Genomic DNA, 15,636 nt, shown 5'->3' on the forward strand with positions numbered 1-15,636 from the left:
CCTTCTGGACGTTACACACATCCACTTTTACCACAAATCTAATGTACTCATTTTGAGTACCAATACTCATTTTGAGTATCGGGTATAAAAATCACAATTATAAAGGGAGTCAGGGCGAGGCATACACTGTCAAAAAACAATATACGAGAATAAATAATTAAACCCATTTTTATAAACGTTTCTCCCGATATTATTCTCTAAATTGAAAGAAAACAACAGGCATATATTTTCATTAGCTTTGAACTGAAAACCTTTTAAGATAAGCCGAAGTTGACTTTTTTGGTATTTTTCTTTATTTGTATAGTCCTGTTTGCCTTTAGTATTTATAGTATTTTAGTATTTTGTTGTATATCTTTTTAGTTCATCGCCTATAATCGTACAGCAAAGAAAAGCATAAACATTTTCGGTTCTTTTTGTGCGCGAATAATCCACTAATTTTTCCCGCAAGACGCACTTAGCACCAAAGACGGTCATTGATTGTATTTATAATCCTATTAAATTAGTGGTTTAAGTTAGTGGAAGGCGCAGCTAAGAGGCAACGGTACAGCAACTGGAATTTCCAAGCAACTCCACTCAACGAAAAGAAAGCGAGCGAAAGAGAATTAGAAGATCACGCGATGCGTCGCTCCCAATGCGAAAACCGAACGCATCGCTGTATGCGTGTGCATGTGTGTGCAGTTGCGGTTTTTGGCTGTGCATGGGAGAGCTCTATGTAAAGCCTCTGTAAGCAATAGCAACGCAATAATGAGCATAAGTATAGATGCTTGAGCGTTGAAGTGAAATGATGAACAGAAGAGAGGAAAAGTAAAATAAGCGTTAAATTTCTACATTTGTATTGCAAAAATGTTTTTCGAGGTTTTTAACGAGCCCGATTTGTAAAGACCTCACCTAGGCCAGATTTGCCCTATTCTTGACTTATAATGAATCTCAACAATAAAATGGCGACCTTTTTGCATATTTTATGTGGTTATTTTCATCCTTCAATCAGCATGGAAGCTCATGGGTGGGGTGTGGGGGTACTTCAATTAACAAATTTGGAACGCGGAACATTAACAAAGGAATTGTGTAACGAACATAATCAGATTACTTGCCGTCGGGGCAAGCCATCTGAAACAGAAACTGAACGATGGTGCGAGTGGGACGCCAGTCATGCGGTTCTTCAGCAAATATGGCAGCGGATTGTAGCGCGTCAGCATGCCCACGTTGCGGATGTCCAGGTGGGCCCAGTCGACGCACGGCACCAGCTCGTGCAGAACGGCGGCAGCGATGCAGCTGGAGGCGGGGCCACGTCCGCGGTTGCTGATGTCAAAGGTGTCGTTCGGCATGATCAGCTCCTTGAAGTAGCGCCACAGGGGCAGACGCCAAACGCGATCCCCCGTAAGGGCACCGGCCTTCTCGAACTGCTTGTAGACGAAGTTCGAATTGCTGAAAATCCCGGCTGCTGCTCCGCCCAGCGCTGGGCAGACGGCGTAGCCCACTGTAGCAATGTCCACGACCATGCGCGGCTTGTAGATCGTCTGGGCGTAGAGCAAGGGATCGGCCATGGCCATCACACCAGCCTTGCTGACGTCCACGAAGCCGAGAGTTTTGCCATTGAGGAGGGACACCACGTCGCCAGGCTTGGCAGCCATTCCGGAGGGCATGTTCTCGCACAGCGGCAGCAGTGCCGTTATGTTTAGGGGCAGCGATAGGGCGGCGGCGGCTCGGATGACGCCCACGCAGGCGGCTGCACCGGACATGCAGCCGCGGTACATGGACAAGCAGTCCTTGGGACGGAGGCAGGCCCCCACTGTTGAATGTGATGCCCTTGCCCAGCAGGAGGATGGGCTTGTCCTCGGGTGCGGTGCCGCAGTAGGCGATTTCCAAGATGATCGGCGGCTCGCAGCTGCCCTTGGCCACCATCAAGAAGCTGTTCAAGCTCTTGGACTCGATCCAGTCCATGCTGCGTACCTCCACGGATACCCCGCAGGGGCACAGGGCATCCACCGTTGACTGGGCGAAGATTGTGGGCGTCATCTGATTGGCCGGCGTATCGGCCAGGCGACGGGCCAGGTTCTGCGATTCGGCCTTGAACAGGCCCCGCATCCAGGCATCCGAGTCGGGAGAGTCGTACAGCTCCAGTTTGGGAATGAGTGTGCGGTCCCGACGGCGCTTGTTGGTGTTGTAGCGCCAGACGGCCAAGGCGCTCCCCTCGGCCGCCTGCTCCGCATACTCCATCGACTCCACGAAGACATCTGTGCAGCCCTGCAGATGAAGGGAACGAGCCCCCACGCCGGCAGCGACGCGAGCGTTCTCCATTCCCTCGTCGATCATCTCCAGGTCGTTGAAGCCGGCCCCCTCCTGTCCCACGCCGACCACGGCCACCGCACGGAACTCCGCATCCACGTTCATGAAGACACGGCCTTTTCCCAGCTGGCCACTCAGGCCCGTCTCGCGTATGAGATCAGCGATCTTACCCTGGACGCGATCGTCAAACTTCTCGCCGGATGGTGTCATCTTGGGCTGGCGGTCGCCCTCCTTGGCGTACACGCCCTCCACAACGCCTTTGATCACCGAGTCACATTTCTCGGCGTAGTGCCGTCGCTGTTCCACATCTCTGCGTCTGGCCAGGAATGTGTGCTAGACACGCCTGCACAGGGCGTGCATCAAGCGTACAGACTTCATCGCTTAATGATAGTGACAGTCCCTCGCGACAGGTTACGAAAGTTCTCTTATTTTTCAGACAGTTCCAGACAAATTTTGCTTTTTTTTGCGAATAAAAAAAATGTAAATCTAAAAAATAGAGAGAATAGATGTGCTTCCAACAGCTGATTCGAAAGGAATGAGATATCCCAAGGCTCAAACTCTGGCAGGGAAACATTGCCAACGCCTGCTGAGATTCGAGGAATTTATGAATTTCCGAACAAAACGAAGAATAGGTCTCCGAAGAATAGGTCTCAAATCGAGGGAAGTATTCCACAGACATACATTTATATTTCGGGTAATCAAAAGAAACAAAAGATTTATCCCTCATCGGAATCGGATTGATTTGTCGGCTTGAGGCTGCCAAAGACCTTGGCCGGTATGGCCTTTTGTTCGAAGCGCAGTTTCTTCATGATGAGGCCCTCGTCATCGGTTTTGGTTGTGGCCTGGCCTGCCTCGGCCTGGTCTCCACTCGGCTGCTGCGGGTCCTCCTCCTCATCGTCGTCGTCGTCCTCGCTGTCGCCAATACCAATCTCATCCGGATTGACGACTTTATTTTCCTTGCCCTTGGCCCCGCCCTTGGTCTCGCCGCGCACAAACATGATATTGGAGGCAGCCTTCTCGGCGGGCTTCTGCTTGGCCTCGGCCGCCGCCTGGCGGGCCTTCTCCTCGAGCAGCCGCATGGCTGTGGATGTGGATTGTGGATGCCACAGATTTTCGCCCTTTGTGGGGGCGGAAGTGGGCGGGGCAAAGTTTTGAAATTTTCTTGTAGCAGTGACTTATCACAGAAGTCTGGATCCAAAACATCGTTGCTCTCGCTCTTATAGTCTTTGAGCACTAGGCGCTGAAGGGAACGGACAGACGGACGGACGGACAGACGGACGGACGGACAGACGGACAGACAGACATGGCTCAATCGACTCGGCTATTGATGCTGATCAAGAATATCTATACTTTATGGGGTCGGACACGATTCCTTCTGGACGTTACACACATCCTCTTTTACCACAAATCTAATATACTCATTTTGAGTACCAATACTCATTTTGAGTATCGGGTATAAAAATCACAATTATAAAGGGAGTCAGGGCGAGGCATACACTGTCAAAAAACAATATACGAGAATAAATAATTAAACCCATTTTTATAAACGTTTCTCCCGATATTATTCTCTAAATTGAAAGAAAACAACAGGCATATATTTTCATTAGCTTTGAACTGAAAACCTTTTAAGATAAGCCGAAGTTGACTTTTTCGGTATTTTTCGTTATTTGTATAGTCCTGTTTGCCTTTAGTATTTATAGTATTTTAGTATTTTGTTGTATATCTTTTTAGTTCATCGCCTATAATCGTACAGCAAAGAAAAACATAAACATTTTCGGTTCTTTTTGTGCGCGAATAATCCACTAATTTTTCCCGCAAGACGCACTTAGCACCAAAGACGGTCATTGATTGTATTTATAATCCTATTAAATTAGTGGTTTAAGTTAGTGGAAGGCGCAGCTAAGAGGCAACGGTACAGCAACTGGAATTTCCAAGCAACTCCACTCAACGAAAAGAAAGCGAGCGAAAGAGAATTAGAAGATCACGCGATGCGTCGCTCCCAATGCGAAAACCGAACGCATCGCTGTATGCGTGTGCATGTGTGTGCAGTTGCGGTTTTTGGCTGTGCATGGGAGAGCTCTATGTAAAGCCTCTGTAAGCAATAGCAACGCAATAATGAGCATAAGTATAGATGCTTGAGCGTTGAAGTGAAATGATGAACAGAAGAGAGGAAAAGTAAAATAAGCGGGAATTTTCTCCACCATTTGTATTGCAAAAATGTTTTTCGAGGTTTTTAACGAGCCCGATTTGTAAAGACCTCACCTAGGCCAGATTTGCCCTATATGTCATGTATATTCTCGATTTATAATGAATCTCAACAATAAAATGGCGACCTTTTTGCATATTTTATGTGGTTCTTTTCATCCTTCAATCAGCATGGAAGCTCATGGGTGGGGTGTGGGGGTACTTCAATTAACAACAAATTTGGAACGCGGAACATTAACAAAGGAATTGTGTAACGAACATAATCAGATTACTTGCCGTCGGGGCAAGCCATCTGAAACAGAAACTGAACGATGGTGCGAGTGGGACGGCCAGTCATGCGGTCCTTCAGCAAATATGGGAGCGGATTGTAGCGCGTCAGCATGCCCACGTTGCGGATGTCCAGGTGGGCCCATTCGACGCACGGCACCAGCTCGTGCAGAACGGCGGCAGCGATGCAGCTGGAGGCGGGGCCACGTCCGCGGTTGCTGATGTCAAAGGTGTCGTTCGGCATGATCAGCTCCTTGAAGTAGCGCCACAGGGGCAGACGCCAAACGCGATCCCCCGTAAGGGCACCGGCCTTCTCGAACTGCTTGTAGACGAAGTTCGAATTGCTGAAAATCCCGGCTGCTGCTCCGCCCAGCGCTGGGCAGACGGCGTAGCCCACTGTAGCAATGTCCACGACCATGCGCGGCTTGTAGATCGTCTGGGCGTAGAGCAAGGGATCGGCCATGGCCATCACACCAGCCTTGCTGACGTCCACGAAGCCGAGAGTTTTGCCATTGAGGAGGGACACCACGTCGCCAGGCTTGGCAGCCATTCCGGAGGGCATGTTCTCGCACAGCGGCAGCAGTGCCGTTATGTTTAGGGGCAGCGATAGGGCGGCGGCGGCTCGGATGACGCCCACGCAGGCGGCTGCACCGGACATGCAGCCGCGGTACATGGACAAGCAGTCCTTGGGACGGAGGCAGAGGCCCCCGCTGTTGAATGTGATGCCCTTGCCCAGCAGGAGGATGGGCTTGTCCTCGGGTGCGGTGCCGCAGTAGGCGATTTCCAAGATGATCGGCGGCTCGCAGCTGCCCTTGGCCACCATCAAGAAGCTGTTCAAGCTCTTGGACTCGATCCAGTCCATGCTGCGTACCTCCACGGATACCCCGCAGGGGCACAGGGCATCCACCGTTGACTGGGCGAAGATTGTGGGCGTCATCTGATTGGCCGGCGTATCGGCCAGGCGACGGGCCAGGTTCTGCGATTCGGCCTTGAACAGGCCCCGCATCCAGGCATCCGAGTCGGGAGAGTCGTACAGCTCCAGTTTGGGAATGAGTGTGCGGTCCCGACGGCGCTTGTTGGTGTTGTAGCGCCAGACGGCCAAGGCGCTCCCTTCGGCCGCCTGCTCCGCATACTCCATCGACTCCACGAAGACATCTGTGCAGCCCTGCAGTTGAAGGGAACGAGCCCCCACGCCGGCAGCGACGCGAGCGTTCTCCATTCCCTCGTCGATCATCTCCAGGTCGTTGAAGCCGGCCCCCTCCTGTCCCACGCCGACCACGGCCACCGCACGGAACTCCGCATCCACGTTCATGAAGACACGGCCTTTTCCCAGTTGGCCACTCAGGCCCGTCTCGCGTATGAGATCAGTGATCTTACTCTGGACGCGATCGTCAAACTTCTCGCCGGATGGTGTCATCTTGGGCTGGCGGTCGCCCTCCTTGGCGTACACGCCCACCACAACGCCTTTGATCACCGAGTCACATTTCTCGGCGTAGTGCCGTCGCTGTTCCACATCTCTGCGTCTGGCCAGGAATGTGTGCTGGACACGCCTGCACAGGGCGTGCATCAAGCGTACAGACTTCATCGCTTAATGATAGTGACAGTCCCTCGCGACAGGTTACGAAAGTTCTCTTATTTTTCAGACAGTTCCAGACAAATTTTGCTTTTTTTTGCGAATAAAAAAAATGTAAATCTAAAAAATAGAGAGAATAGATGTGCTTCCAACAGCTGATTCGAAAGGAATGAGATATCCCAAGGCTCAAACTCTGGCAGGGAAACATTGCCAACGCCTGCTGAGATTCGAGGAATTTATGAATTTCCGAACAAAACGAAGAATAGGTCTCCGAAGAATAGGTCTCAAATCGAGGGAAGTATTCCACAGACATACATTTATATTTCGGGTAATCAAAAGAAACAAAAGATTTATCCCTCATCGGAATCGGATTGATTTGTCGGCTTGAGGCTGCCAAAGACCTTGGCCGGTATGGCCTTTTGTTCGAAGCGCAGTTTCTTCATGAGGCCCTAGTCATCGGTTTTGGTTGTGGCCTGGCCTGCCTCGGCCTGGTCTCCACTCGGCTGCTGCGGGTCCTCCTCCTCATCGTCGTCGTCGTCCTCGCTGTCGCCAATATCAATCTCATCCGGATTGACGACTGTATTTTCCTTGCCCTTGGCCCCGCCCTGGGTCTCGCCGCGCACAAACATGATATTGGAGGCAGCCTTCTCGGCGGGCTTCTGCTTGGCCTCGGCCGCCGCCTGGCGGGCCTTCTCCTCGAGCAGCCGCATGGCATCCGGTCCGGAGCCAGCACCAGCATCGGCAGCCACACCATTCGTGTTCGTGTTGACAAACTGGGCAGCCATCATGTTGACCTGAGTGTTGTAGGTGGCCTGAATGGAACGCTTGATCCGCAGCATTTCACGCATCGTATCCTCGTTGCCATGACGCACCTCGAACTCCTTCCAGGTCTGTCAGAAGTCCGCCGTGATGCGGGGATCGCACACCTGTTGGGACAAAGCTCTTCTGCTTAGAATATTGACGATCCAACGGTTAAATGTCGACTCACCTGTGAGCGTAGATGGCCCTGGCTCGATCCACCTAGCCCAGCTTCGTCTCCAGCTCGGCGAATTTGACGCACATGTGGCGCATATGCTGCTCGTGCAGAGCCTCGATGGCCTTCTCGTAGATCTCCCTGGTGCGTGGCAGGCCGTAGATCTCGGCGGCCTTCTTCACGAATATGTTGTACATGTCGAACATCTTCTCTTCCTTGACGGCGGACGTGGCGCGATCGTAGATGGACATGGCATGCCGGGCCAGGCCGTGCTCCTCCTCCAGCTTCGCGTAGAGCTGGTAAAAGTACTTGGATTGCTCAGCGGGTCACTGATCCAGGCACTGTTCGAAGAGGTCGCGGGCCCGCTCCAGCTTTGTGTCCCCGTAGCGCGCGAGGAACTTGCTTAGATACGAGTTCCAGATGTCGTACACATTCGGCCACTTAAACAGGGCAATGCCCTTCTCGTAGGCCCGATAGGCCTCCTCGAAGTAGTTGTGCTCTTCGAGGAACATGCCATAGTTGATGATCACCTGCGGCGTGCAGATCTTCAGGTCGATGATGCTCTCGTAGACGGCCTTGCAGGTCTTGAAGGTGCCAAAGGACTCCTCCAGATCGGCGTACATGGACCACACCTTCAGGGATCTGTGGAGGCGCGACTGCACTGTCTCCGAGTCGTCGTGATACGCCACCTTCCGCTTGGGCATGGCCGTGGCACGTTGCATCAGCTTGAGGGCTGCCTCGAACAGCTGCTGGCGCAGCTCCATCTTCGCCCACTCGCACCACACGGCGGCCAGATCCGCCACCTTGACGTACTCCACCTCGGTGCCCCGCTCGAAGACCACGCGGGCGTCCTCCACCTGGCCATTGGACTCGTAGAACTTGGCAAACTCCACCCAGAGGGTGTGCAGCTTTCCCACCGCCAGCTTGGGCTGGACTGTCTGCACGGCCTCGGTGTAGGTGTTGATGATCTCCGTGGGCTTGTCCTCGTACAGGTTGACCCGCTTGTGCCACTCGTGAACGTTGTGCGGATTCTGGCGCAGCAGACGACTCTCCATGAGGTATTCGAAGCGCGACAGGCGCAGCTCCACATCGATGTCGTCCTCCTCGGTGGCCTCCTCGTTCTTGGCCACCTCCTCCATGCGCTTGTTCAACGACAGCTCCTCGAACTGCGCAAAGCTGGCCTCGCAAAAGGGCTCTGCTGCCCCAACAAAGGCCAAAAGACCGAGGACCAGGGGGGGCAAGGGGACAATAGAAGCCAAAAGATTGACAGAGGCGAGTGAATTCCGTAAATTTATATAAACGATATTGCGGTTCACATTTTGCACTTTCGCTCAATTAACTCAACTAATTGACATTTGAAAATACATGCGGTGAAAGGAAGTACATATGTACACATGTATGTACATGTGGGTCCGTAAAGGACAACAGCAGGAGATAATTATAAGTGCAGGAATTTTAATTCAACCTTCAACCTCAGCCTTTGCATGGCTCTGGAGCTCGAAAGTGATTTACAAAAGAAGCACTTTAGTCGGAAACATAAACATTCATTCCCCACCTCTTCACAGCACTTGACCAGAAACAACAGCAACAACAACGAGGGGGAACGTTGTGAGTTGCTGCGGACACCGCAACTCTACAGTTATACCCGATACTAAGTCAGTATGGCTCTCCTCCGGCAGACGCCGCTAATATTGAACGACACGACAAAGAATGCGTGCGAGAGAGACAGAAAATCAGTCTGATCGTGACGTCGGGCGCTGCGTAGCCACTGCAAATTGATTTCTTGCTTTTGGCTACAAAAATGATCCGATCTGATCGAGATTCAGCAATCTGATAGATATGGTCATTATCTATGATTCTGCGTTTTTAGTTTTCTCGAATGTGCAATATTGTGGATGCAACAGATTTTCGTCCTTTGTGGGGGCGGAAGGGGGTGGGGCGAAATTTTGAGATATACGTTTTATAGTGAGATCTAACAGAAGTGCGGATACCAAATTTGGTTACTCTAGCGTTAAGTCTCTGAGATTTGTGGATGCCCCAGATTTTCGTCCTTTGCGGGGGCGGAAGGGGGTGTGGCGAAATTTGGACACGAAACGGTCAAGGTCCGATATCACAGGAGTGTGGATACCAAATTTTGTTGCTCTGGCTCTTATATGTTCTGAGATCCTTGAACTCATATTTTGCAATTGGCAAAACCGACCATGAAACCTGTGTGTTAGAGAGAGACAGCGAGAAAGAATGAAATTGTTTTCTTGATTCTGGCTATAATAATTATACGATCTGGTTGAGATTTGACACTCTAGAACATATAGTCATTTTCTACGACTTTGCGTTTTTGGTTTTATCGTATCTTTAAAAATGTGGATGCCACAGATTTTCGTCCTTTGTGGGGGCGGAAGTGGGCGTGGCGAAGTTTTGAAATATTTTTGTAGCAGTGACATCACAGAAGTCTGGATCCAAAACATCGTTGCTCTAGCTCTTATAGTCTTTGAGCACTAAGCGCTGAAGAGACGGACAGACGGACAGACGGACGGACGGACGGACGGACGGACGGACAGACGGACAGACAGACAGGGCTCAATCTACTCGGCTATTGATGCTGATCAAGAATATATACCACAAATCCATATACCACTTTTACCACAAATCTAATATACCCCAATACTCATTTTGAGTATCGGGTATAAAAATGTAAATCTAAAAAATAGAGAGAATAGATGTGCTTCCAACAGCTGATTCGAAAGGAATGAGATATCCCAAGGCTCAAGCTCTGGCAGGGAAACATTGCCAACGCCTGCTGAGATTCGAGGAATTTATGAATTTCCGAACAAAACGAAGAATAGGTCTCCGAAGAATAGGTCTCAAATCGAGGGAAGTATTCCACAGACATACATTTATATTTCGCGTAATCAAAAGAAACAAAAGATTTATCCCTCATCGGAATCGGATTGATTTGTCGGCTTGAGGCTGCCAAAGACCTTGGCCGGTATGGCCTTTTGTTCGAAGCGCATTTTCTTCATGATGAGGCCCTCGTCATCGGTTTTTTTTGATTGAAGCGTGTCCATTTGGGTTGAATGCTTTTGTTAAACTAAGAACTCTGACTGAATTGGGCTGTATATAAAGGAGATAGGAATCAACGACTCATTCAGTTTATTACAAAATCTCAGCCCAACATGAACACAATCGACAGGAATTCAAGCGTTATAGTTGATTTTCAATATCTCTTTGGAAATAATAAACACCTTTTTATTAAGGAATTGGCGTTTATGCAAACCGGAACAGTAACACCAAACTTCTTTCATTTCAAACCACCATATCATCTGAATGAATCGGATAATGAAATAATTAAACAACAAAATATTAATCGTCAAACCATAAATGGATTGGAATGGTCAGATGGTGAAATATCATATTTAAGTTTAGGTGAAATACTTTCACCACTAAATAGATTTAGCACCGTTATTGTACGTGGTGAAATTAAAAAAAAGTTGTTATCTAAGTATTTAACAAATAATATTATTGATATCGATATAGGAAAAAGTCTCACATTTTAACCAAATTTTTTTACAAACTGTAGAATCCACAAAAAAATTCCTCTGAGATGTGCTCTAAATAATTTATTTAAGCTATTTGTTATCTTGGAAAATTCTAACTACGCTATCTACTGTAATAGTGACTCATATGTTTAGATTTTCAGTTTATATTCAGCACTTGTAGTAACTAGTTGTTTAAAATGGATTCATTTAAGCGTTTGTTTGAAAAGGATCCTCACAAAAGCGGATACACACAAGTTGTTTATTGTAATTATTGCGGATCTGATACTCACTTAGAAAAAAACTGCCCCAAAAAGCGCGATCAGGAGACGCGTAATTAGAATATCTTAGATGTTAGAAAACATTTATAAAATATTAATAAATAAAACATAACCCAAAAATGTTTAAGCAATTTATACATCCTTTTACAATGCTTATTTGCGGACCTTCAGGATCTGGTAAGACAACGTTTTTAGAAAATTTAATAAACAAAAGGAATGATTTGCTGAGCATTTCAATTAATCGAATAATTTGGTGTTATGGAGAGGAGCATGCTAAGCCAAATTTTAATACCATCGAATACTATAAAGGAGTTCCCGAAACAATTGAAAATGAAAATCATGAGCCTATTCTTTTAATACTAGATGACTTAATGATGGGTGCATTTAATAAAAATGTCTGTGAGCTATTTACAAAAGGATCACACCACAGGAATTTATCCGTAATAGTGGTTACACAAAATATATTTCATAAATCATCACATACTCGAGATATTTCACTAAACACAAAATACATCGTTGCGTTCAAAAATCCTAGAGATAAGCTACAATTTCAATGCTTAGCAAGACAAATTTATCCTGAAAATTCTCAGGAGCTCTTCAGAATATATAAGGAGGTGACAGATGAACCACATGGTTATTTACTTATTGATCTTACTCAGGGAATAAATGATCTCCTTAGATTTCGTACACATATTTTTAATTCTGAGTATACGGTTTGCTTTTCAGATGAAAATGGTTTACAAAAAGAATCTAAGTCGACTGAAAGCGAACAAAAATTTATTGTATGTGCTCAAAAGGGCAAATAATAAACTTCGAAATGCAATTATAAGTAATTGTGACATTGAGTTAGTATTAGTGGAGATAGTGTTGAATACTCTACGATGAAATCATAAGATATCAAAAAAGCAACTATATGCTCTAAAAAAGTATAAAAATGCATTACGTCTTATTTCATGTCCAAAACGGTCAATAAATTCTAAGAGAAAAGTTCTCATCCAAAAAGGAGGATTTTTACCTGTTTTAATAAGTTCATTGCTTTCGGGGATTTTTGGAAAAATATTGAACAATGCTTAAAAATAAGCATCAATTAACCAAAGTTATTTTAATTCATCCGAATGCATATCAAAAATTGGTAAATAATGCCCAGAAAAACGATTCAATAAATATAACGTTTTTGCCTATTTTAAATGATAAAAAAACTAGTGACTTTAATAAATGGATTAAAATACGTCAAGAATTGTGTTACTATCAAAATAAAAAAAGAAATAAGACAATGGATATACGAACTACGCAGAACAAACGACTTTCACCACCTCAAAGCATTGGAATACAAACACAAGACGAGTCAGTTTGGTTAGATGTAAAACCTAACACTTCCATTCTTAACAATACAAATAATGAGTCCTCAAAAAAGGAACTCTCTATCACAACGACATCGATGATGAAGATTTTCTGACCGAAAAATCTTTCAACTCAAAACCTAATAAGCGTAAAGTTGAGGATACTTCATTTTTAGACACTCAAGCATCAAAAAAATCAGCATTGACTAAAGTGAAGCTTACTGATAAACAGCGAAAGCTAAGAGTAAAACTTAAGAGGTATAAAAGTGAACCAAATCCATTTCAAGACTTGAAATACGTAAGTGGACGAGAAAAGTTGATGAGGGCTGTTAGAAACAGTAAGGCCGTGCAAATTGGAAAAAACAAAATTAATTGGTTTTCCTATAATTAATAAACTGCAAAGAACGTAGAACTAAAAATGGTAAATGTAACAGAGTTTTTCGTGACAGTAGTTAGTAATGATTCGTTAAATGTATATCATGATAACGTTAAGTGTGCACTTACAAACATTGTAAATATTCCTGAAAACATGAACGATGACTGGGAAGTAGGAATTACAGACTTATATCTAAATAAATGTATAAAAAGCAGGCCTGAGAATACCTCAATCGCATCTGAAGAAACAACAGAATTGGTTATTAGCTTAGTAAATGGAGAAACAATTCGATATGAAAATGAGTCAATAGAGTCTGAACAGTTTCAAAATGGGTTGATTTTTGTTTACACTAACATTATCAAACCAAGATGTGTTGGAAATAAAAGACCTCGATGTCTTCGAGTATTACATTATAATGGAAAAGAGCAACTTATACAATTCAACAATATTGAATATTATCCCATTGAAATATGGTCTCCAAAAGAAATTTCGATCTTAATTACCGATTCCAAAGGGTACAAAGTACCATTTGAATCTTCAGCAATTCCAATTTGGTAAATGTAACAGAGTTTTTCGTGACAGTAGTTAGTAATGATTCGTTAAATGTATATCATGATAACGTTAAGTGTGCATTTACAAACATTGTAAATATTCCTGAAAACATGAACGATGACTGGGAAGTAGGAATTACAGACTTATATCTAAATAAATGTATAAAAAGCAGGCCTGAGAATACCTCAATCGCATCTGAAGAAACAACAGAATTCGTTATTAGCTTAGTAAATGGAGAAACATCTCGATATGAAAATGAGTCAATAGAGTCTGAACAGTTTCAAAATGGGTTGATTTTTGTTTACACTGACATTATCAAACCAAGATGTGTTGGAAATAAAAGACCTCGATGTCTTCGAGTATTACATTATAATGGAAAAGAGCAACTTATACAATTCAACAATATTGAATATTATCCCATTGAAATATGGTCTCCAAAAGAAATTTCGATCTTAATTACCGATTCCAAAGGGTATAAAGTACCATTTGAATCTTCAGCAATTCCAATTTTTGTTACCCTTCACTTTAAAAAACGAAAAGAAATGCTATAAATAATACTGTAAAGATGGAAATTTATTCAGAGTAGAAATAACCACCATGACGAAATCTTATCAACAATATTATTTAAATCAGTGTGGAGGAGGGTTGAATCATATAGGAAGTCTTTATGTTTCACCCAGAGTTATCCAACAAGGTAGAGGAATTGTGAATTTTTTTAATGGTCTTTTTAATTACATAAAACCACTATTCCTTTCGGGGATAAACGCTATTAAAAACCAAGCTTCTGAGACTGGAAAGGCAGTAATAAATGAGTTTGGTCGAAAACCTTTAAGAACTATTATCCAAGAACAAAGTAAAATTGCTTTGCAAAACCTGTCAAATAAAGCCATTAATAAGTTAACCCGATTCCAGAATGTGGCAGGTAAAAAGAATAAAAAGAGAAGGTCTAGGAAAAAACTATCTCATTTATCATCTAAAGAAGGAAGCAAACATACGAAGTCGAGACCCAAAAAAAAAAAATCAACAAAGAAATTAACTATAAGAGACATTTTTTCTAAATCAAAATGACCACCCATATTGAATGTATGAAAAGCGAATCGAGACCTGTCAAGTTTTTACTTAAGACTTGTTGTGCAACTAAGAAAAAGTGATAATACCAACATTGAAGGAAACGATGTTGGAGTAGTGAATAATATTTTGCATTCAATGTTTAGAAGTTCGTCCGTATATTTAAATAATATTTTGGTTTCTCAGAGTGATAATAACTATCATTATAGATCGTATTTGCAAACGATTTTAAACTATGGTAGTGATGCCAGTGAAAGTCACTTAGCCACTCAAGGCTATTATCCTAATTATGGTAAATTAATATCTGGTAGATACGTTAACACCGATGGATCCATTATGCTCAAAAATATTTTTCAAAACAGTAATAAGGTTGAACTATTCGGAAAAGTTCATGGAGATATATTTAATCAACCAAAACTGCTTATAAATAATGTAGATTTGAGGATTACTTTTAACATTGAAAAAACAGCATTTTATTTAATGGAATCTGAAACTGAATCAAATCTTAAAATATTGGAGGCCCAACTATTCATGAACCACATAACTATTAATCCGAGCATTTTATTGGCTCATCATCATGTTTTACAAACTAAAAATGCCATTTATCCATACAGCAAAGTTCAAGTAAAATCATTTACAATATATCCAGGAAATAATACATTATCAATTTACAATGCAGTTATTGGACAGCTTCCCAATTTTTTGGCTTTTTGCATGGTAAAAAACAAATCATATTCTGGAAATCGGGAATTAAACCCCTTCCATTTTGATCATTTTAAAAATTCAAAAATTGGTTAATGGAGTACAAGTACCTTCGCAGGCACTTGAGTTTGATTTCTCGAACTCTGAAAATGCTCAAAGCTCTAGAGGATATAATATGCTATTCAGATCAAGTGGAATAAAACATTATGATCGAGGCTTACAAATTACAAAGGAAATTTTTGATAAAAATAGTTTTATATTAGCATTTGACCTAACTGCAGACCATCACAATTCAACTGTATGCTCAAATTTAATATCACAAGGAGCCATCCGAATTGAAGGACGATTTTCGGAGCCTCTTACAGAAGCAGTTACTTGTCTGGTATTCTGTGAATATGACTCAATGATTGATGTTGATAAACATAGAAATATTCGTGTTCTATTGTAAAAATGAATACATTGCAAATCGATAAGTTGCTT

The 15,636-nt window shown here is 44.1% G+C and overlaps 1 protein-coding gene and 2 pseudogenes across 1 annotated transcript; all 3 read right to left on the reverse strand.

Moving 5' to 3' along the window:
* Window positions 1-947: 947 nt before the first annotated feature.
* LOC117190157 lies at window positions 948-3,365 on the reverse strand (annotated as a pseudogene).
* A 1,251-nt stretch (window positions 3,366-4,616) lies between these two features.
* LOC117191201 (cytosol aminopeptidase-like) lies at window positions 4,617-6,511 on the reverse strand. Its single transcript, XM_033396135.1, has one exon. It carries the CDS (start codon window positions 6,341-6,343, stop codon window positions 4,760-4,762), a length of 1,584 nt encoding a protein of 527 aa, XP_033252026.1. The 5' UTR covers window positions 6,344-6,511; the 3' UTR covers window positions 4,617-4,759.
* Window positions 6,512-6,665: 154 nt separating this feature from the next.
* LOC117190158 lies at window positions 6,666-8,710 on the reverse strand (annotated as a pseudogene).
* Between the last annotated feature and the right edge of the window lie 6,926 nt (window positions 8,711-15,636).

The sequence above is a fragment of the Drosophila miranda genome (genome assembly GCF_003369915.1).
Source record: "Drosophila miranda strain MSH22 chromosome Y unlocalized genomic scaffold, D.miranda_PacBio2.1 Contig_Y1_pilon, whole genome shotgun sequence".
Lineage (NCBI taxonomy): Eukaryota > Metazoa > Arthropoda > Insecta > Diptera > Drosophilidae > Drosophila > Drosophila miranda.